The 24,195-nt window shown below is 48.2% G+C and overlaps 1 protein-coding gene across 3 annotated transcripts in view; it reads left to right on the top strand.

Annotated features, from left to right (window-relative positions):
* PTPRA (protein tyrosine phosphatase receptor type A) overlaps window positions 1-24,195 on the top strand; it is a 906,420-nt gene that overhangs the window by 354,685 nt on the left and 527,540 nt on the right. For all 3 annotated transcript variants that reach the window (XM_086964286.1, XM_086964287.1, XM_086964288.1), the window contains one exon: window positions 8,649-8,669. In XM_086964286.1, the coding sequence (XP_086820412.1) occupies window positions 8,649-8,669 (21 nt within the window). The remainder of the gene's footprint in view (window positions 1-8,648; window positions 8,670-24,195) is intronic.

The following is a 24,195-nucleotide window of genomic DNA, read 5'->3' on the forward strand; positions in this document are numbered from 1 at the left end:
ATGTCTGTATCGAGATGCCCGATTGTGGGTTTACCCAGGTGAGGACCCCTCGAGCGTGTGAGGTGAACCCAGCCACCGCTATATGCCCCGCCAATCCCCTAGTGTGCAGCATAGTACTTGTTAATGGGAGATGCGTTTCCTGAAAGTGCGCAATATCGATATTGTGGCGCCTGAGGTAACACAAGACTTTCCTGAGCTTCCTGTGGTCATTAAGTCCCCTTACATTCCATGTGAGGGCGTGTATCAGTGCAGGCCGCCCCTCAGCCCGCTCACCACTTATATCAGCCATAAGGACATTGCGCTATTTGCAGTGACGCAACCGAATATGTAGGGACAGGCCACATTGCAGGCAATCAAGAGTTCGAAGCAGGCACTTTGCATATCGTGAGGCAAGACATAGTGGAACAAAACAGAACAACCAAAACGTCACAGCCCCTCCCCCCCCCCCCTCCCCCCTCCCACAGCAGACCATCCCCAACTTGGCCCAAACTGCATGCCCCACCCCGACCAAGCCCCCCAAGATGCCCCCATAGGCCCCAGCTGGAGCCTGTTGTGCTATCAAAAATTAGAACAGATAACATTCGTTTCAAGACAGTGTCTGCCTTCCGGCTCACCGCCTCTTCACCCATTTCGTAACCTTTAATGGCTCCGCATGTGCGGATGTCTGTGTAGGATGCTGGCCAGTCTCTGCCGGTGCAAAACGCCCCCGCCAACCAACCCCCAGCAGCCCTCTAGTCAAATAGAACCATATTAAGGAGCAACAGCCCAGAGTCCACAAGTCGGCAGATGCAACAGGCCAAAAAGTCAAATATAGAAAGTATGGAACATTAATTTGGAACATTCTCACCATGTCACAGGGTCCGTGGTTGTGCAGGAAGAGCTCTCAGATCGCTCCATCAAGACAGTCCGCAGCCTCCGGTCGCCGAACGATCTGCTCCCCCTGCTTGGCGTTTCTCCGCGACGTTCCGCAGGCCACCCAAGCCCAGGTCAGAACAGTAGAAACGGTGCGGTCATTATTGTTCCTCTAGCCCGCTGTAGGGGTCCTGTTCATTCGTATGTTCCCTAGGACTGTTCCGTTGTTCTTTGGTCCAGGACTTCAGCGCCTTTTGAAGATCTCTAGGATTCGTAAAGATGTGAGAGTGACCGCGTCCGTTTATCCTCAGTTTCGCTGGATACAGCATCGCATAGTCCAGCCCTAGATCACGCAACTGTTGTTTATACGGTGCAAAATGTCGCCGCTCCTCCTGCACTTTGGCGGTGAAATCCGGGTACAGGGAGATGTTTGAGCCTCATACTGTAATTGTCCTTTCTCCCTGGCGACTCGCAGCGCTGCATCCCTATCCCGGTAGTTCAGAAGCTCCGCTATTATGGGCCTCGGGGAGGCTCCCGGAGGCGGCTTCGGACCCAGCGAGCGGTGTGCTCTTTCGACTATGAACATGTTGGAGAATGTGTCACCCCCTAGCAAGGTGGTGAGTAGCTTCTCGGCAAAGAGCTCCATCTTACCCGTCTGGGTAGTCTCTGGGACCCCCGTGATGCGCTCGTTGGATCTCCGGGAGCGAGCTTCCAAATCCTCCGACTTGTCTTGGATCACTTGCAGGAGCTTTGCCATGTGCTTGGGATCTTTGTCAAGTTCCATTTGCGCCTCTTCCACTTCTGTGATCCACCTCTCAGACATGTCGAGGCGCTCCGCATGTTTGTCCACCCTTTCCGACATCCTGCCCATGCGGTATGTGAGTGCGTCGATCTTCGTTCCTATCGACGCCATGCTGTCTTGGAGGCCCTTTTCCATATTAACCAATAATTCCTTTATTCCGGAGTAGACTGAACTGTCCTGCATCGCCGCGGGATGTCCATTGTCCTGGTCCCCAGCATCCGGGGCCTTGTTGCGCCGAAGGGCAGTTTGGATTGAGTTTTGTCGCCTTTCCCCATCTTGCGGCGTTGCTGACCCTCAGCGGCTTCTTGCGCGGAACAGTTCAGGTGGAGAGGTGGTCTCAGTGGCCTTCGCGACACAGCTCCCGTGCGGGCCCCTAGTAACTCCTGCTCTACCCTCGACGTAGTAGCTGCTCTCATCAAGCAGAAGTGGCCGTCGCTGCCGCGGCTACGGAGCCGCCGGGCTGTTCCTGGTAGCTCTTCAGCAGAACCGCTGCAGTTGGCGCTGTGCAACTTGGTTGGTCACTCTACCCGACCCACCATGCAGGGCACACACAGCGGAGCAGTCTGTCTCCTTGACTAAGCGGGGAGGGGAGAAGCAGGGATGATCCAAAATGGCGCGCCGTCCGTCTTGGCAGCAGGCCTCCGGTATACCTTAAGCTCACTGCAGTCGTCACTTCGCAGCTCCCACAGTATTAATCCCATAGGTTGTGCCAACTGCTGGGAGAGGTAGGCTGTCACGTCATGGAGGGGAGGGTGAGCAGCTCATATGGGATGCCAATGCCCATTTGGTGTATGTGTAGTTCCCAGCAAATTCCACTCCCTGGCCACACAGTGGGGGTGCTCCGAGCAGTCGAGGGCCTCTCTCCAGCTCCCAGAGGCACGATTAGCCCAGTACCGGCACTAGGGGATCCCCACGGACCCCCGATCGCTTAGCAGCAAGTCTGGCCTCTGTGTCTCAGCTCAGCCACGTGTCCGACCACCCTCCAGTTGCGCTTAGGCCAGCTTCCACTTTTGGGCCTCAATGACCATTCCGAGCGTCTGTCCGTGCCGGGTACCACCCCCCCGCGGCTTCTGGCACTCACCGCTGTGGTCGCCTGTTGTCCTGCTCCCGGTGGCGGGGGTGAAATTTTGCCGCCTCCGGCGCCGCTGGGCCAGTGGGACGGCCCGTGCCGCACAAATCGCGTCACGCTCTCCAGGGGCAGATCCACTCTAGGCCGCGGCTCCGAGGCCCTCAGTCCCGGTCCGTCGCATCGCCGTTTTACTCCCCCACAAGGGTCGTGAGCCTCTCGCACCAGGTCCCGTGAGTGCCGACGGAGGTGAGGGGCAGCGCGCCGTGTTATCCGGCCAGTTTGAGCCGTGAAGGTAGGATTGCTGAAGGATGTTTAAGGTGAATCGGCGGAGCTCGGTTTTCAGGCGTCCGCCATCGGCGCCGGCAAGCTCCGCCCCCCTTGCATTATAAAGTTTCATCATGGCATTGTTAGGTTTTTTCCCCAGTTTTGATGCAAAGTTAAAAATAATAGCATTCACCCATACAATTCCTTTTTCTTTTTATCAAGGTGTGGGCCCCAGCTAAGTTTGGAGTCAGAGACCCCAAGATATGTGAATGTCTTCGAGATGGGGATTGCTACATTATCTATTTTGAATAAGAAGTTCCTTCTTGGTTGTTGGCCAACTTGCATATAAAAGATTTAGAATTGTTGACCAAGAGGTCCCTATCCGTCATAAAATTATTAAAAGCATTTAATAAAGTTTGTAGACCTCTCTGTTCTAGAGATTAAAACTGCATCGTCTGCATATAACAGAACAGGAATACCACGCCTGACGACTCTAGGACAGTCAGCTTTTGCCTTCTGCAATGCGCTGTCTAGTTCATTTATATAAAAGTTAAAAAGAAAAGGGGCAAGGATGCAGCCTTGACGCACACCCTTCCCAATGTTAAAATTATCAGTTACACATAACTCTTGAGTACCTAACATTAGCACTAGTATTGTGTAAATCAACAAGAAAGTTGACAATCCCACTGTCAACATCCTTGTCCCTCATGGACTGCCACAGCTTTCCCCTGTTGACACAGTCGAAAGCTGAGGACAAATCCATGAAGGCAAGGTGGACAGTACCCTTTTGAGCAACAGTGTACTTACTTAATATTAGAAAGAGGTTAAGGCACTGTGTGATGGTAGAGCGTCCACTGCAGAAACCGTACTGGGAGATGGACATAATGCTGTTTTCCAGCGCCCAGTTAGAGAGCCTCTGCAGTAGAATTCTACCCACTATTTTGACCATAGAATCCATTAATGAAATGGGTCTATAACAAAGAGGGCTACCCTTCTCCCCTTCTTAAAAACTGGGACAATCGTTGATACCCCCCATGACTGTGGGAAGCCCATTTTAGCAGCTGCGTTAAAGACCAATTCTAATATTGGTGCCCAAAAACTGGGATCAGACTTATATAAGTCTGGCGGGATCCCATCAGGACCCGGAGCTTTCCCGGCTGTGAGTCCCATTATGCCCTCAATGACCTCGCCTCTATCAAACCTAATATAGTCACCACTAATAGAGGAAGGAGAGTTGGAGTTAACATTCACTGTGCCACCATACAGTTGCGTGAAGTGTGTTACCCATTCCTCCTTTGTTATGCAACATTCTAGTCCATCCCCTGGGTCAAAAAAGGTCTTTTTACTACCGCCCAGAATCTAGAGCTACACTTCAAAGTAGAGGGTTAGAGAATCTCATTCCATGCCTCTTCTCTTAAAAACTCCTTACGTCTATTAATAACAGACTTGTATTCTTTTCTACACTGTTGGATATTCTATTTTATTCTGGGTTTTGTTGTCAGGGCTATCCTTAAATTACGTGAGGCCCTAGAACAATCCTGATTAAACCATCTTGGTCCCCTGGTCTCTGAACGCTTTACTGGAGCTGACATCAACTGAGACACCTTATCTGAAATACTTTGGAAAGCACATAGGACCTGACATGGTTCCGGCCCTTCTTGAGTACATTTTGCAATTTCCTCAGTGCAGTGATCCTTAATGTCTTTATACAACCGATCTGGGGAGATCATAGACCACTTCAGGCATCTTCTGCCGTCAGTAGTGCTCAACCTGCCAGTGGTACAATTTCGACCTTTCTTGGCCATCCAGGGGCCCCTCAGAAGTACAGTCAATGGGTTATGATCACTGAAATCACTATGTTCAATGATGAAAGAGTCCACAAAAGTCTGCATTGATACAGAAAGCAAAACATAGTCAATGAAGGTACCCTTCCCATGACCCTTGAAAGTGGGAATCTCAAAGCGCTTAAAAGGATCCCTCAGTGCCATTGTCGATGATAAATCCAAGTTGGTCAATAGGTCATTAAAGGCTTCCCCCTCCGATGTGTGTTCCAGATGCAATCCCTCTGTGCGTTCGCAATACAAATCTGAGAGATTTTTAAACAGCGGGTCCCCGCATGGATGAACATTGAAATCACCCATTATCATGAGATTATGGAGACATTCCTTCATTGAAGTACTAATAAATACATTTAGTGCTAATATATTACTAGGAGCTGAACAAGAGCTAACTGCATTGTAAAAATTCACCAGACCAACCAGACAGTTATCTCCACTTAGTACTAGGCCAATGATACCAGAGTTATCTGTTAAAACTCTACGTATTTTACAAGAGAGTGCCACCGAAATAAACGTTACCATGCCCCTCTTAGGTCTACCTCTGCTAGATGCTATCGTAGGGACATAAAAAACTTTATACCCCTCAAGAAAATAGTCACAGTTCACTGACCAGGTCTCCTGAAGACAAATAATCTGAAACTGCTTAATGTAGCTGACCCAATTACAATCTGTCATTTTAGTGCCCAGTCCCACAATATTCCAGGAGATTACATTATTTCCATGCGATTTCACCTGCGTAATCTCCATATAAACCACTTCACCGGGGATTACATTTCCTTGGCCCATAGACCCCTCCCGTCAATCACATGCCTCAAGGCCTGAAAGCAAATCAAATCTATTTTGTGTTTCCACCATAAACCCATTATACATTATACAGGTATGGTGGTGCTAGAGCCAGGGGCTGAGATTGAAACAGAGGCCTAAAGTTCCTGCGTCTAAGCGGGGCTTTGAGCAGGTGAGTGTAAAAATATACAAGTGGGCGGACACATATGCTATTTGCATCAGCCAATAATGATGATGCTCTTAGTAAAACTGTTGCCACATGTTGGATGTCTGAAGTTGACGACAATACAGTCCCCATTGTTTGACTTTCTAGATGGGCCAATCCAGTTTACCCTTCTCACCGAAAGTATTTGATCAGCATATGCAGTGGGAAATCCAGGGGTGGAGTTCAGCCAAGCTACTGCTTTTTTTTTTTAGTGAATCATGAGATTCCCCTTGTGACTGGGCATGGTGGTCTTCTATAATTGGAACGTTAGTCAGGACAGCCACATAAGGTGCGCAGTCAGGTTGGAGATTAATGTAACAGCTTCTTCTTACTTGTCTAAAATCTGGCCTGCCATCCTGATCTGCTGATATCGGTGTAGTCAGGACAGTTTTTGGTGGGGGATTAGGTGGAGCGTTATCTGCTACAGTGACTTGCTGGCAGACCTGCTGTACCGACTCCCTCAAGGGACTCTGCCCTGTTTCCACAGCCTTAGGTCTAACAGGCGGGGCCGATGATAGGTGTGCTGACAATAAACCCCCTAGTCTGTCTACCTCTAAGGCTAAGGTGTCTAGCTTGATAGACAGGGGTCTAAACAGCTCTTCCATTTTTGCCACCATTTTTCCTTCTAGGGTGCTTATCAAGAGGCTAAGTTGTTCAAATTGTGTTTTGATACCATCCTCATTGTTTCCCTCAGGACAGGGGCCTGAAATAGTCCCATTATTAACCGATGCATCTGTTCGGCTCGTTTTTTATTATGCTTACCCCCCCCCGTTTAAGCTGTGAATTTCTACAGTTTCTCACTGGTCTTGGCGCTGACTTTACCGGTTCTATTTCCTCAATAGAGGTATCAATAGGGTCTTCCTACATCTCTACATGTACCTGCGCTACAGTCATTATAGCATCCCTGTTACTGATAGCAGGAATATTAGGATTATCAGGCATGGGTATATCCACTGCCGCTAGAGGCGCCTCATCCTGTGGTAGTGGGGCACTTCCCAGTTCTAAAGAGGCCCTTCTCTCATTATTGATCTGATTGACATTTTTAACTAGGAAAGTATCCATGGTGCCCAGCCCAGAGGTAGGTTTATCTACTTTACCTCTAGACATCACGTCTGCTTAGTGTAAAACTCTGGGTAAATAATAATTAATTAAACAATCACCAATATGAAGCACTGCAAAGCACCTTTACAAGAACAATCAAGTTTAAAAAAAATATTAAGTCTCACTTATAATTGATGTCTTTAGCAGCAGAAACCAGATCTGTGGCCCAGCCCAGTCTCCTCAGGCCTCTGAGGGCCACAGAGGGCCCGCCCTTTGCCCGGGCTTAGCCCGGCGCTGCCCGCGCGCGTCCCACGGGACGAGAGTCGCTCTGGTGATTTGTAGCGCCTCCGGGTGCTGTTGCTGGCGGCGGAAGTGCGACGCGGGTCCCGGGGCACCTGGGGGTTGTAGTCTTCTTCGTAGCCGTTGCCCTCACGGCGCGTTAGTGGAGCCGCTGGCCGCTCCCGTCCCCCAGCAGCAGAGAGAGAGCACTGTTCTACAAGCCGTTGCCCTCACGGCTGGAAACAAGCAGCTGGACCTCAGGTAGGTCCCCCCCTGGAGCGCCGGCCGCTCCGGCAATTTGTAGCGCCTCTGGGCGCTGTTGCTGGCGTCGCACGTACGACGCGGGTCCCGGGGCACCTGGGGGTTGTAGTCTTCTTCATAGCTGTTGCCCTCACGGCGCGTTAGTGGAGCCGCTGGCCGCGCCCGTCCCCCAGCAGCAGAGAGAGAGCACTGTTCTACAAGCCGTTGCCCTCACGGCTGGAAACAAGCAGCTGGACCTCAGGTAGGTCCCCCCCTGGAGCGCCGGCTGCTCCGACGATTTGTAGCGCCTCCGGGCGCTGTTGCTAGCGTGGGAAGTGCGACGCGGGTCCCGGGGCACCTGGAGGTTGTAGTCTTCTTCGTAGCCGTTGCCCTCACGGCGCGTTAGTGGAGCCGCTGGCCGGGCCCGTCCCCCAGCAGCAGAGAGAGAGCACTGTTCTACAAGCCGTTGCCCTCACGGCTGGAAACCAGCAGCTGGACCTCAGGTAGGGCCCCCCCTGGAGCGCCGGCCGCTCCGGCGATTTGTAGCGCCTCCGGGCGCTGTTGCTGGCGTCGGAAGTGCGACGCGGGTCCCGGGGCACCTGGGGGTTGTAGTCTTCTTCGTAGCCGTTGCCCTCACGGCGCGTTAGTGGAGCCGCTGGCCACGCCCGTCCCCCAGCAGCAGAGAGAGAGCACTGTTCTACAAGCCGTTGCCCTCACGACTGGAAACAAGCAGCTGGACCTCAGCACTGTTTATAAAATGTCATGCTCTTTTATGTTGAGAGCAAAGTGGGATTCCTTTGAATATCTGGCCTGGTTTTCAAACTAACTTGTGAGCAGCTCGGATACTAGTAGAGTATCTCAGTCCCAAAGTAAAATCCCGTGGAAAAGGCTATTCACCAGATTGCTGGTGCAATAGCCCATTTGAAATTGTCAGATTCTATTCTACTACTACAAAAGGGAAAATCTGCAAAATGTCTCCACATAAGAAGCCTCGTTACTTTAAAACATGTTATTTCTAGAGTTATGAGGTTTTTTAACCATTCAGTTTTATTTCAACATCTTTAGACTTTGACGATTCGCCTACTGAAACATCTTGATATCCTTCGCTCCTTGAGCGACTGTATTCACCAGATATTCATGTAACAGTTTTGCCAATTCTTCAGAAATGTGCCCAGAGTATTTAAACTGTCAATTCAGTCATTACAGCCTTCTTCCTTCTTTGCCTTTGGTTTGTACTGAAGAATTAAATATATTTATCTCCTTTTCTCTTCACAGGTGGGACCACCAAAGGCAAAGGTAAGAATATTTTGACTGAGTTCCTTGTGTTAAATCTGGGTGGCTACATTCTTATTTGCATATCATTTGTTTTGGTGGTGTGCTTGTTTTGAGAACTTGGCATTGTTATATGCTTTGTGGTATTTGTTTATTCCATGTAAAATGTTTATCTTGGCTTTTCCTGATTGTTGTAGCAATGTATTCAGATTATTTTGTAATTATGAGGATTTAATGTGTGTGTGCAGAGGGTTTTGGATTTCGGTAACTTCATCTGAATGCTGCTATTAAAGTACAGAATTTTACAGAACATCCAACAAGTCCATGTTAAGGTTAAAGGGTATTTGGGACGAGATCCACCATCTATGAACTGGGTATAATGGGAAAAGATTAGTGAAAAGAGGGGGTGGGGGTTCAGATGCCTCATCTGAACAGATTGGAAGCTTCCACAGAGCAAGAACAAGATTTTCAAGATTGATACACTGATTCACATGGTAGTTGAAGCCTAGACCATGTAAGAACTCACGTAGGCAAGCATCACCTATTATGTATATGTATTATATTTCCGAATACTGATACAATGATTGCACTACACTGGGGCCTTCAAACGGATTTGTGAACACGAAGAAGTTGTATTAACTGATGTTGATTTTCAGTTTGATGGCCTATGGCTTTTCATTCACTGTCAAATGTTGAGTAGATAAATCCTTGATCTGGTATTGTATATATTTACAGGGTCTTGCTAGATTTGATCAGTACAGGATAAATGTAATCATATTTCATGGAGGAATGAAAGATTCCTCTTAAGTAGTAGTTATTCATGGTTCAGTTATAGAAGGGGTAGGATATGTAGATTTAGGTAGGGTTAGTTTGAGGGATTACTTTTTTAGGTCTCGTGTCTAGCGTTGCAGTGAGAATAGCACTGATGATAACAATGGGACTAGTGCCGGTGCCAACAATCAGAATAGCACTGATGATAACAATGGGACTAGTGCCGATGCCAACAATGAGAATAGCACTGATGATACCAATGGGACTAGTGCCGATGCCAACAATGAGAATAGTGCTGATGATAACAATGGGACTAGTGCCCATGACAACAATGAGAATAGCGCTGATGATACCAATGGAACTAGTGCCCCTTACAACAATGAGAATAGCGCTGATGATACCAATGGGACTAGTGCCCATGACCACAATGAGAATAGCGCTGATGATAACAATGGGACTAGTGCTGATGCCAGCAATTAGAATAGCGCTGATGATACCAATGGGACTAGTGTCCATGACAAAATGAGAATAACACTGATGATAACAATGGGACTAGTGCCGATGCCAAAAATGAGAGTTGCACTGATGATACCAATGGGACTAACAATTAGAATAGTGCTGATGATGCCAATGGGACTTGTGCCCATGACAATGAGAATAGTGCTGATGATACCAATAGGACTAGTGCCCATGACAACAATGAGAATAGCGCTGATTATACCAATGGGACTAAGAAGGGGAAACCAGCGGAAAAACCAGGCTCGTACCGGCCAATATCCCTAATCGATGCCAATGCTAAACTCTATTCAAAGATCTGGGCAAAGAGGTTGGGCAGGATCATTGGTTGTCTCGTCTCCCCGTGGAAGCATGGGTTCGTTCCTGGGCATGGCCCTACAGATCATATATGCAGAGCTATAACTCTGTTTGACGCCCAGGAAGCTACGAGGGGGTGTGGGAAGGGGGGGGGGGGATGTGGCCATGATCCTGCTCGACGCAGAGAAAGCCTTTGACCGAGTCGGCTGGAGCTTTCTCTGGGGTATACTGGCGGGAGAGGTTTTGGACAGAAAGTCATCAGAGCTATCATGGCTATGTATGTGGACCCAGTTGCAAGAATTAGTTATGGGTGAAAAGTCGGATAAGTTTAAGATACGGTGAGGGACGCGCCAGGGCTGTCCCTGCTCCCCCATCCTTTTTTCTCAGTATATTGACCCCCTTATTTAGAAAATACTAGACTGGATGGATGAATGCCTCTTCAGCCCCAGACATCACCATTGCCATCCCGGAAGGATACAAGATCATCCGTAAGGACCGCATCAAGCAAACAGGAGGCATCGCTATCGTCCATAAGAATTCCATCCGCATCTCAACCAGCTCTGACGCCAACCTTGCCAGCGCCGAACACCTCCACTTCCAGATCCACACCGACCCCAAGACCACACTCAGAGGCACCCTCCTCTACCGGCCTCCAGGACCCCGTGCACAATTCAGGGACGACATCACTGACTTTATCACCCCACACGCCCTCCCCTCCGAGGACTACATTCTATTGGGAGACCTCAATTTTCACCTGGAAAAGAATAATGACAGCAACACCACCGCCCTTCTGGACAATCTCGCCAACCTCGGACTCAAACAACTTGTCACTACCCCCACCCACAATGCAGGTCACACACTCGACCCTATCTTCACCTCCAGCAAACATGTCTCCTGTCACACCACAGCTCTCCATTGGACGGACCACAGCTGCGTTCACTTTATCTACAAGAAGACCACAACCCACAACCATCCTCAACCTACTATGCGAAGAAACTGGAACAAAATCACCATCGATCAGATCTCCTCATAGCTTCTTCAAAACCCCCCTGCCCACTCCTCAAACACTGACCAAGCAGCCATTAACCTCACCCAATGGCTATCCAAGAGCGCCGACATCCTAGCACCGTTGAAAAAACGTCAAATCAAACTAGGCAGCAAAAACGCCTCCTGGTTCAACGATGATCTTAAGAAATCGAAGAAACTCTGTCGCTCCCTTGAGAAGGCCTGGAAAAAAGACCCAAACACCAGCACCAGGGACGCCTTCAAAAACGCCACCCGCATACACCACCAACTAATCCGGTCTGCCAAGAAAGCCGCATTCAAAGACCGACTAGATAACGCCCACAACAGCAAGGAATTATTCAACATCGTCAAAGAATTTACCAACCCATCAGCCAACTCCAACGACATCACCCCCTCCCAAGCCCTCTGCGACTCCCTAGCTTCCTTCTTCCACAACAAAATCGCAGACATCCACAACAGCTTCGACAACCGACCCGGAGACCAACCCACCCAACCTTCTGCAGGACCTTCACCCCCCTTGAACATCCTTAACGACTGGAACCCAATCTCCACTGAGGACACCATCCGCCTGATGAACTCCATCCACTCAGGATCCCCAACTGACCCATGCCCTCACCACATCTTTAACAAAGCAGACTCCATCATAGCACCACACCTCCGAGATGTCATCAACTGCTCCCTCAACTCTGCCACCTTCCCGGAAAGCTGGAAACACGCAGAACTCAGCGCCCTTCTGAAAAAACCCACAGCTGACCCCACCGAACTCAAACTACCGCCCCATCTCGCTTCTTCCATTCCCGGCCAAAGTCATCGAGAAAGCTGTCAACAACCAGCTCGCCACCTTCCTCGAAGCCAACAAATCCCTAGACTCCTCACAGTCCGGCTTCCGAGCCAAACACAGCACTGAGACCGCACTTATCGCAGCAACAGACGACATTCGAACTCTACTGGACAATGGAGACACAGTCGCCCTCATCCTCCTTGACCTCTCCGCTGCCTTCGACACAGTCTGTCATAGCACCCTTCTACAACGCCTCAGAAACGTCGGAATCCAAGGAAAAGCACTGGAATGGATCACCTCGTTCCTCACCGGAAGAACCCAGAGAGTCCACCTCCCACCATTCAAGTCAGAGGCCTCTGAAGTCATCTGCGGCGTACCACAAGGGTCCTCACTCAGCCCCACCCTCTTCAACGTATACATGAGCCCCCTTGCGGCCATCGCTCGCCAACACAATCTCAACATCATCTCCTACGCTGACGACACTCAACTGATCCTCTCACTCACCAAAGACCCTAACACCGCCAAAACCAACTTACACGAAGGAATGAAAGAAGTAGCCGAGTGGATGAAGCACAGCCGTCTGAAACTGAACTCAGACAAAACAGAAGTCCTCATCTTAGGCACCTCCCCCTCCGCCTGGGATGACTCTTGGTGGCCAGAGGCCCTTGGAAAAGCACCCATCCCAACGGACCACGCACGGAACCTGGGCGTCATCCTGGACTCCTCACTCTCGATGACCAGACAAGTCAACGCCGTTTCATCATCTTGCTTCAACATCCTTCGCATGCTCAAAAAAACATTTCGCCGGATCCCCACCGAAACTAGAAAAACGGTCACCCACGCACTGGTCACGAGCCGCCTGGACTACGGAAACACCCTATACGCCGGTACCACTGCAAAACTCCAGAAAAAACTCCAACGCATCCAGAACGCTTCAGCCAGGCTCATACTAGACATCCCGCGTAAAGATCACATCTCTGATCACCTGAAAACCCTCCACTGGCTCCCCGTAAATAAGAGGATTACTTTCCGCCTCCTAACCCACGCACACAAAGCACTTTACGAACTTGGACCTGAATGCCTCAACACACGACTGTCCTTCTACACCCCCTCCCGTCAGCTACGATCCTCCAACCAAGCCCTGGCCACTGTACCTCGCATCAACAAAACCACCATGGGAGGTAGATCCTTCTCCTACCTGGCAGCTAAAACCTGGAACTCACTTCCCACTCACCTTCGCCTTACTCAGAACCACCTAGCATTCAGAAAGCAACTTAAAACTTGGATATTCGACAAGTAATTCCCCACCCCTCCTCAAGCGCCTTGAGACCCTATGGGTATGTAGCGCGCTATATAAATCTCTTGACTTGACTTGACTGCCCCAGTATCTCCCCAGTGATTTTTAATGGTCAACAAGATATTAGCATATGCAGATGATCTGGCCGTTATCACGACAAATCCCCAGCAAGCACTTCCGGTTTTGGTACAGATGGCGAAGGTTTTCGGTCTAGGTTCAGGGTACCTCCTTAACGAATCCAAAACACAGATAATATGCACAAAAAATATCCCGAAATCTGATTCAAGATATGTGGACTCTGCTGTCTATTTAGGAGTAAAGATCAATTCTTCAGTGGGTAGAATAGTGGAAGAGAACTACCCCCCTTAATTAAGTCTATAGAGGCTGAATTAAAAAGGTGGATGTGATGCATCTTTCTCTGGTAGGGAGGGTCAATGCTCTTAAGATGTTAATGTTCCCCAGAGTATTGTATTTGTTTAGAGCCATACACCTTTTTATTGAGGAAAAAACTATGAAACATCTTGAATCGGTCTTTATTAAGTTTATATGGCAGTATGGCAAGGTTAGACGCTCTAGGAGTCTTATGTCATTACCGAGGAAAAGGAGCGGGATGGCACTTCCAAATCTTAGATTGTATCATTGGTCTTGCCTCTTGATTCAAATGTCTATCTTTTTCCAATTTGATACTGGTTCTGTGGAAGACATCGCAAACCCGGACACTCAGCCCCCCCCTCCCCCCCCCAATTTTTATGATGCTGGTGGGGGGGAAGCAACCGGCCTGTTGCTGACCGAAGTGGAACACAGGTTTTATAAGAAGGCTCGATTTAAGACTTTATAAGGGGCTTGGCAGCTATTCTAAAAATGTTTAATGTCCCTAAAATTAATCCCTATCTCCACTTGGAAAATTCAAGTCTTTTTCCTCAGTTAAGAGCGGATAGGAACCTACAGGCTTGGAAGGGATTGGGGGGTTAAGACCATTGGCGATCTAATGGAAGGGGATAAGATAATTGGGTTCGTGGATATGCAAAGGAGGTATGGCGTCCCTGCTAATCAGTGGCTCATTTATGGCCAAATCTCCCGCACTTTAATGGCCCTTAGACCAAAATTGAAGCCTCTGGTCGAATTTCCTGTGGTTGAGGCCCTGGCTAGAGGGTGCAGGAAGATTAAAGTGATATATAATTGTAAATTGTAAATTGTTGTGTCTTGTAAAGCGCACTGCTACCCGGAGGCCTCGTAGCGCTATAGACCGCTGGGGAACCCGTCCTGGCTTTCCCTGTGAGATAGTCCCTCCTGGGGGTCTCCAAGGTGAAACCAGGCATCCCCGGCGTTTGTGTGGGGCCGTTGTGGAGATGAGGCAAGCTAATGCCCAGAGTTGCCGAGTGTGCTCCCTGGTCAGAGTAGGCACCGATGCGAGAATTATCAGTCCGCTGATCCTGGTCCAAGACCCTGCCGCGTCGGGAATCGAACCCTGGTCCCGGGCCGTTCTCTACACTCGGGTCTGCCGCCTCTAACCAGTGAGCCACACCTCTCCTCAGTGAGCCACACCTCGCCTCTAACCAGTGAGCCACACCTCTCCATAATCTTTTGGTCTCAAGGATTCAGGATGATGTAGGGAAGGTGGAAAGTGACTGGGTAATTAAATTGGGAAATCTGGATGTTGATCTGGATCTCGCACTATGTCTAAATAAAAAGCTCTTTTGGGCGTCTAATTTACGGGCTCAGCACTTTAAAACTGTTTTTAATCTGTACCACACGCCAGCCAAACCATTTGCGTTGGGTGTTAGGAATGATGATTGCTGCCCTATATGCAATACGGGTCAAGCAGACTTAGTACATATGTTTGCTACCTGCGTCCGGCTGATCCCAGTTACGGATGCGATTATGAAGTTTTGGGAGGGGCTGCTAGGTCACAGAATTGATCTATCCCCAACACTGATGTTAATGGGCACAGATTCTAAGCTGGCCCTAACAGAGGATGAGGCAGCCCTGGTTTTTATGTTGGTCGCCGTGTTAAGAATTTTGATCTCCGCTGGGTGGAAGGATGTCACAGCCCCCACTTACCAGATGTGGCTCTCGAGATTTTTAGGTATACACAATATAGAGTCTTGTTTATATGAATTTAAGGGGCTAAAAAACGGGAGACGTTTTTGGGCCCCTGTTACGAAGTGGAAGGATGACAGAATCTGAACCTGATCTGCATTGTTTGACATATTTATTTGTAGACAAAATGTATTTTATCCCCACATCATGAATTGTGCTTTTACGTATTTATATTTGATTGTTATTTCTATGTAACCATATTCCTGTGTCAATCGTTTTATTGCTGTGTTGATGCTAAATTAATTCCTATGTTCTTTTACTGCACCGAATCCTTCAATAAAGATAATAAAAAAAATTAAAAAAAGAATAGCGCTGATGATACCAATGGGACTAGTGCCAATGCCAACAATGAGAATAGCGCTGATGATAACAATGGGACTAGTGCCGATGCCAACAATGAGAATTGTGCTGATGATAACAATGGGACTAGTGCCCATGACAACAATGAGAATAGCACTGATGATAACAATGGGACTAGTGCCCATGACCACAATGAGAATAGCACTGATGATACCAATGGGACTAGTGCCGATGCCAACAATGAGAATAGCGCTGATGATACCAATGGGACTAGTGCCCATGACAACAATGAAAATAGCACTGATAACAATGGTACTAGTGCAGATGCCAACAATGAGAATATTGCTGATAACAATTGGGCTAGTGCCCATGACAACAATGAGAATAACGCTGATACTAATGGGACTAGTGCCCATGACAGCAATGAGAATAGCGCTGATGATACCAATGGGACTAGTGCCCATGACAGCAATGAGAATAGCACTGATGATAACAATCGGACTAGTGCCGATGCCAACAATAGGTAGCACTGATAATACCAATGGGACTAGTGCCCATGACAACAATGAGAATAGCACTGATAACAATGGGACCAGTGCCCATAACAACAACGAGAATAGCACTTATGATACCAATGGGACTAGTGCCAATGACAATGAAAATACCGCTGATGACAATGGGACTAGTGCAGATGCCAGCAATTAGAATAGCGCTGATGATACCAATGGGACTAGTGTCCATGACAAAATGAGAATAACACTGATGATAACAATGGGACTAGTGCCGATGCCAAAAATGAGAGTTGCACTGATGATACCAATGGGACTAACAATTAGAATAGTGCTGATGATGCCAATGGGACTTGTGCCCATGACAATGAGAATAGTGCTGATGATACCAATAGGACTAGTGCCCATGACAACAATGAGAATAGCGCTGATTATACCAATGGGACTAAGAAGGGGAAACCAGCGGAAAAACCAGGCTCGTACCGGCCAATATCCCTAATCGATGCCAATGCTAAACTCTATTCAAAGATCTGGGCAAAGAGGTTGGGCAGGATCATTGGTTGTCTCGTCTCCCCGTGGAAGCATGGGTTCGTTCCTGGGCATGGCCCTACAGATCATATATGCAGAGCTATAACTCTGTTTGACGCCCAGGAAGCTACGAGGGGGTGTGGGAAGGGGGGGGGGGGATGTGGCCATGATCCTGCTCGACGCAGAGAAAGCCTTTGACGGAGTCGGCTGGAGCTTTCTCTGGGGTATACTGGCGGGAGAGGTTTTGGACAGAAAGTCATCAGAGCTATCATGGCTATGTATGTGGACCCAGTTGCAAGAATTAGTTATGGGTGAAAAGTCGGATAAGTTTAAGATACGGTGAGGGACGCGCCAGGGCTGTCCCTGCTCCCCCATCCTTTTTTCTCAGTATATTGACCCCCTTATTTAGAAAATACTAGACTGGATGGATGAATGCCTCTTCAGCCCCAGACATCACCATTGCCATCCCGGAAGGATACAAGATCATCCGTAAGGACCGCATCAAGCAAACAGGAGGCATCGCTATCGTCCATAAGAATTCCATCCGCATCTCAACCAGCTCTGACGCCAACCTTGCCAGCGCCGAACACCTCCACTTCCAGATCCACACCGACCCCAAGACCACACTCAGAGGCACCCTCCTCTACCGGCCTCCAGGACCCCGTGCACAATTCAGGGACGACATCACTGACTTTATCACCCCACACGCCCTCCCCTCCGAGGACTACATTCTATTGGGAGACCTCAATTTTCACCTGGAAAAGAATAATGACAGCAACACCACCGCCCTTCTGGACAATCTCGCCAACCTCGGACTCAAACAACTTGTCACTACCCCCACCCACAATGCAGGTCACACACTCGACCCTATCTTCACCTCCAGCAAACATGTCTCCTGTCACACCACAGCTCTCCATTGGACGGACCACAGCTGCGTTCACTTTATCTACAAGAAGACCACAACCCACAACCATCCTCAACCTACTATGCGAAGAAACTGGAACAAAATCACCATCGATCAGATCTCCTCATAGCTTCTTCAAAACCCCCCTGCCCACTCCTCAAACACTGACCAAGCAGCCATTAACCTCACCCAATGGCTATCCAAGAGCGCCGACATCCTAGCACCGTTGAAAAAACGTCAAATCAAACTAGGCAGCAAAAACGCCTCCTGGTTCAACGATGATCTTAAGAAATCGAAGAAACTCTGTCGCTCCCTTGAGAAGGCCTGGAAAAAAGACCCAAACACCAGCACCAGGGACGCCTTCAAAAACGCCACCCGCATACACCACCAACTAATCCGGTCTGCCAAGAAAGCCGCATTCAAAGACCGACTAGATAACGCCCACAACAGCAAGGAATTATTCAACATCGTCAAAGAATTTACCAACCCATCAGCCAACTCCAACGACATCACCCCCTCCCAAGCCCTCTGCGACTCCCTAGCTTCCTTCTTCCACAACAAAATCGCAGACATCCACAACAGCTTCGACAACCGACCCGGAGACCAACCCACCCAACCTTCTGCAGGACCTTCACCCCCCTTGAACATCCTTAACGACTGGAACCCAATCTCCACTGAGGACACCATCCGCCTGATGAACTCCATCCACTCAGGATCCCCAACTGACCCATGCCCTCACCACATCTTTAACAAAGCAGACTCCATCATAGCACCACACCTCCGAGATGTCATCAACTGCTCCCTCAACTCTGCCACCTTCCCGGAAAGCTGGAAACACGCAGAACTCAGCGCCCTTCTGAAAAAACCCACAGCTGACCCCACCGAACTCAAACTACCGCCCCATCTCGCTTCTTCCATTCCCGGCCAAAGTCATCGAGAAAGCTGTCAACATGATACCAATGGGACTAGTGCCGATGCCAACAATGAGAATAGTGCTGATGATAACAATGGGACTAGTGCCCATGACAACAATGAGAATAGCGCTGATGATACCAATGGAACTAGTGCCCCTTACAACAATGAGAATAGCGCTGATGATACCAATGGGACTAGTGCCCATGACGACAATGAGAATAGCACTGATGATAACAATCGGACTAGTGCCGATGCCAACAATAAGTAGCACTGATGATACCAATGGGACTAGTGCTGATGCCACCAATTAGAATAGCGCTGATGATCACAATGGGACTAGTGCCCATGACCACTATGAGAATAGCGCTGATGATACCAATGGGGCTAGTGCCAATGACAACAATGAGAATAGCGCTGATACCAATGGGGCTAGTGTCGATGCCAACAATGAGAATAGCGCTGATGATACCAATGGGACTAGTGCCAATGCCAACAATGAGAATAGATTTAGAAAAGGGGGTGGTGATGAACAGAGTGTCTGAATTAAGCAGACCACTCTTACCCAGTCCAAAGATCAGGGCTTGATCCATCACCGTTATTTATCTCACTGCCCCATCCCAGCTCAGAACCTGGCTATATGCAAATCAGTCTGTCCCTGGCCCAGTGCATCATGGGAACAGGGCAGACTAAACTACCAAGCCAATTCTTCACCAGAAAGGAGACAAGCTACCGGGGACCGGTTTCTGGCATTTCAGCCTTCTTCGGCCCGGCTTGCTTGAATCCTGATGGAGCAGTGAGAAAGGGACTCATGTCTGAGTATACCCTGCCACACCTATAGTGGCCAAAAACGATTTAGAAAAGGGGGTGGTGATGAACAGAGTGTCTGAGTTAAGCAGACCACTCTTACCCAGTCCAAAGATCAGGGCTTGATCCATCACCGTTATTTATCTCTCTGCCCCATCCCAGCTCAGAACCTGGCTATATGCAAATCAGTCTGTCCCTGGCCCAGTGCATCATGGGAACAGGGCAGACTAAACTACCAAGCCAATTCTTCTGTTTAATTCAGATACTCTGTCCATCACCACCCCCTTTTCTGAAACAATGAGAATAGGGCTGATGATCCCAATGGGACTAGTGCCCATGACAACAATGAGAATAACCCTGATGATACCAATGGGACTAGTGCCGATGTCAACAATGAGAATAGCACTGATGATACCAATGGGACTAGTGCCCATGACAACAACGAGAATAGCACTGATGATACCTATGGGACTAGTGCAGATGCCAACAATGAGAATAGCACTGATGATACCAATGGGACTAGTGCCGATGCCAACAATGAGAATTGTGCTGATGATAACAATGGGACTAGTGCCCATGACAACAATGAGAATAGCACTGATGATAACAATCGGACTAGTGCCGATGCCAACAATAGGTAGCACTGATGATACCAATGGGACTAGTGCCGATGCCATCAATGAGAATAGCGCTGATGATACCAATGGGACTAGTGCTGATGCCAACAATGAGAATAGCACTGATGATACCAATGGGACTAGTGCCCATGACATCAATGAGAATAGCACTGATGATACCTATGGGACTAGTGCCAATGACAACAATGAGAATAACCCTGATGATACCAATGGGACTAGTGCCCATGACAACAATGAGAATAACCCTGATGATACCAATGGGGCTAGTGCCAATGACAACAATGAGAATAGCGCTGATACCAATGGGGCTAGTGCCGATGCCGACAATGAGAATAGCGCTGATGATACCAATGGGACTAGTGCCGATGCCAACAATGAGAATAGCGCTGATGATAACAATGGGACTAGTGCCGATGCCAGCAATTAGAATAGCGCTGATGATGCAAAATGGGACTTGTGCCCATGACAATGAGAATAGCGCTAAGAGGTATGAAACAGGGGAGCAAGCTGGTAGAGTTCTTGCCCTACGGCTAAGACAGGAAAAATCTAAGAATAGGATCACATGCATAGAGGAGGATGGGAATACATTTTACGGATTTTAAGGATGTTTTGATGTTTAAAAACTTCTATCTAAAACTGTAAAAAGAGGGGGATTTGGACAGTATTCAAGTCGAGGGGGGTTTTGATAGGGGCCCTAGATTGGATGATGCATCAAGAGCGAACCTAGATAAAGACATTTCGTATACCAAGGTTCAATCTGCATTGCGGGAGCTAACGTCTGGGAAAGCCTCTGGCCCTGACTGGATCCCCCTTGAGGTATACAAAGCTATGGAACGGGAGATTTTGCCTTTGTTGGTTGATTTATTTAATGGGATTGTGTACTCCGGGATAGTTCCAGATTCGTGGAAGGAAATCAACATTATAATCTTTCATAAGAAGGGGAAACCAGCGGAAAAACCAGGCTCGTACCGGCCAATATCCCTAATCAATGCCGATGCTAAACTCTATTCAAAGATCTGGGGAAAGAGGTTGGGCAGGATCATTGGTTGTCTCGTCTCCCCGTGGCAGCATGGGTTCGTTCCTGGGTGTGGCACTACAGATCATATATGCAGAGCTATAACTCTGTTTGACGCCCAGGAAGCCACGCGGGGGGATGGCCATGATCCTGCTCGACGCAGAGAAAGCCTTTGACCGAGTTGGCTGGAGCTTTCTCTGGGGTATACTGGCGGGAGAGGTTTTGGACAGAAAGTCATCAGAGCTATCAAGGCTATGTATTTGGACCCAGTTGCAAGAATTAGTTATGGGTGAAAAGTCGGATAAGTTTAAGATACGGTGAGGGACGCGCCAGGGCTGTCCCTGTTCCCCCATCCTTTTTTCTCAGTATATTGACCCCCTTATTCAGAAAATACTAGACTGCCTCAGTATCTCCCCAGTGATTTTTAATGGTCATGTCAACAAGATATTAGCATATGCAGATGATCTGGCCGTTATCACGACAAATCAGCAAGCACTTCAGGTTTTGGTACAGATGGCGAAGGTTTTCGGTCTAGGTTCAGGGTACCTCCTTAACGAATCCAAAACACAGATAATATGCACAAAAAATATCCCGAAATCTGATTCAAGATATGTGAACTCTGCTGTCTATTTAGGAGTAAAGATTAATGCTTCAGTGGGTAGAATAGTGGAAGAGAACTACCCCCCTTAATTAAGTCTATAGAGGCTAAATTAAAAAGGTTGGATGTGATGCATCTTTCTCTGGTAGGGAGGGTCAATGCTCTTAAGATGTTAATGTTCCCCAGAGTATTGTATTTGTTTAGAGCCATACCCCTTTTTATTGAGGAAAAAACTATGAAACATCTTGAATCTGTCTTTATTAAGTTTGTATGGCAGTATGGCAAGGTTAGACTCTCTACGAGTCTTATGTCATTACCGAGGAAAAGGGGCGGGATTGCACTTCTTAGATTGTATCATTGGTCTTGCCTCTTGATTCAAATGTCTATCTTTTTCCAATTTGATACTGGTTCTGTGGAAGAAATCGCAAACCTGGACACTCAGCTCCCCCCCCCCCCCCCCCCCCACTTTTTAAGATGCTGTTGGGGGCGGGGGGAGGGAGCAACCGGCCTGTTGCTGACCGAAGTGGAACACAGGTTTTATATGAAGGCTCGATTTAAGACTTTATAAGGGGCTTGGCAGGTATGGAAAGCTATTCTAAAAATGTTTAATGCCCCTAAAATTAATCCCTATCTCCACTTGGAAAATTCAAGTCTTTTTTCTCAGTTAAGAGCGGATAGGAACCTACAGGTTTGGAAGGGATTGGGGGTTAAGATCATTGGAGATCTAATGGAAGGGGATAAGATAATTGGGTTCGAGGATATGCAAAGGAGGTATGGCGTCCCTGCTAATCAGTGGCTCATTTATGGCCAAATCTCCCGCACTTGAATGGCCCTTAGACCAAAATTGAAGCCTCTGGTCGAATTTCCTGTGGTTGAGGCCCTGGCTAGAGGGTGCAGGAAGATTAAAGTGATATATAATCTTTTGGTCTCAAGGATTCAGGATGATGTAGGAAAGGTGGAAAGTGACTGGGCAATTAAATTGGGAAATCCGGATGTTGATCTGGATCTCGCACTATGTCTAAATAAAAAGCTCTTTCGGGTGTCTAATTTACGGGCTCAGCACTTTAAAACTGTTTTTAATCTGTACCTCACGCCAGCCAAACTATTTGCGTGGGGTGTTAGGAATGATGATTGCTGCCCTAGATGCAATACGGGTCAAGCAGACTTAGTACATATGTTTGCTACCTGCGTCCGGCTGATCCTAGTTACGGATGCGATTATGAAGTTTTGGGAAGGGCTGCTAGGTCACAGAATTGATCTATCCCCAACACTGATGTTAATGGGCACAGATTCTAAACTGGCCCTGACAGAGGATGAGGCAGCCCTGGTTTTTAGGTCTCGCCTTTTCCATTCCGAAGGAATGGAAAATGGAGAGAATTAAAGTGCTCAAAATACTCGTCAAACCAAGGGTTTTTTGGTGCGGTTTTCTTCGAGTTAACGTGGCCACAGGCACGCGCTTTTGGGCCATAAACTTTCAGGGCCATCTGTTCCCACAGCTCCAGCACCTCCCCTCTCTCTCCCCGCACACAGCCTTACTTGGATTTCTCCTCCCTCTCCCCAGCCAGCTTCCCCCAGGCCGTGTTCCCTCCCACCTTTCCTCCTCTCTGTCCCTTCTTTCCTTTTTTTGCTTTAAACCATTATGAAAACATCCCCAGAAGATCTAGGAAATGCAGCGGTACAGTACTATTACCTACCATCCCGGGTATTCCACACATATTCCTGTAATTTTGTGAAATATCTACCGCAGCTTTTTGCTGCTGAAGAAACCTGGCCCTTTTACCAGCAGAAACGCTCACTTTTAGACATGTTTACATGCCCAGTGCATAACCGGGCCTTTTTCTCCTTCAAAGTTACTTTTGTCATTCTTACTAAGTTGTTGTGACATCTTTCTTCAGAGACAGGCTCATTGGCTATCCTTCAGCTTAAATAATGTTTGTTTCTTCATTGAATGTATCATCTTATCAAGTGGCGTCTTACTTTTTCCGTCCCCCCTCCATACTCAACTCTCTTTCTTTTTTGTACTTTTTTTTCTTTTTAATGTGACCTAATTAACGTTCCCTCTTGTATTCACGTGACGCCAACGAGATTAGAACATATTGTGAAAAGCGCGACCTGTTTGCGCGGCAGGGTTATGCTAACAAGATCACCTGTTAACAAGGTCACCCTCGAGTTTCGATAGGCGATCTGAGCGCTGAGAAGGCTGGCTCCTCGCGCTCAGACGACCATTGTCCACAACAGCGGGGGCCCCTGGCAGCTCTCGGTCGGGCTGCGCAGGTCACAAAAGCAGTTCTGTCCGTGCAGCTCAAAGCGTGGCAGTCTGGACGTGTCTCTCTGAGTACATTCATACTTATTCCAGTCTTTAAGCCCCTGAATCAAGGGTCTTTTCATTAAACTTACCAATCAAGGACTCTGCCTCAGCGAAAGAGCGCATGCGCAGCTTTGTGACGCAGCATCACAACCATAAACCTGTTTGGCCTCGAAATAAAGGCAATTACTTATGCTGGAGCCTTTTTAGGTCGAGTAATTTATTACTCGAAACTATTGTGTTGAA

The sequence above is a fragment of the Lissotriton vulgaris genome, chromosome 3_2 (genome assembly GCF_964263255.1).
Source record: "Lissotriton vulgaris chromosome 3_2, aLisVul1.2, whole genome shotgun sequence".
NCBI lineage: Eukaryota > Metazoa > Chordata > Amphibia > Caudata > Salamandridae > Lissotriton > Lissotriton vulgaris.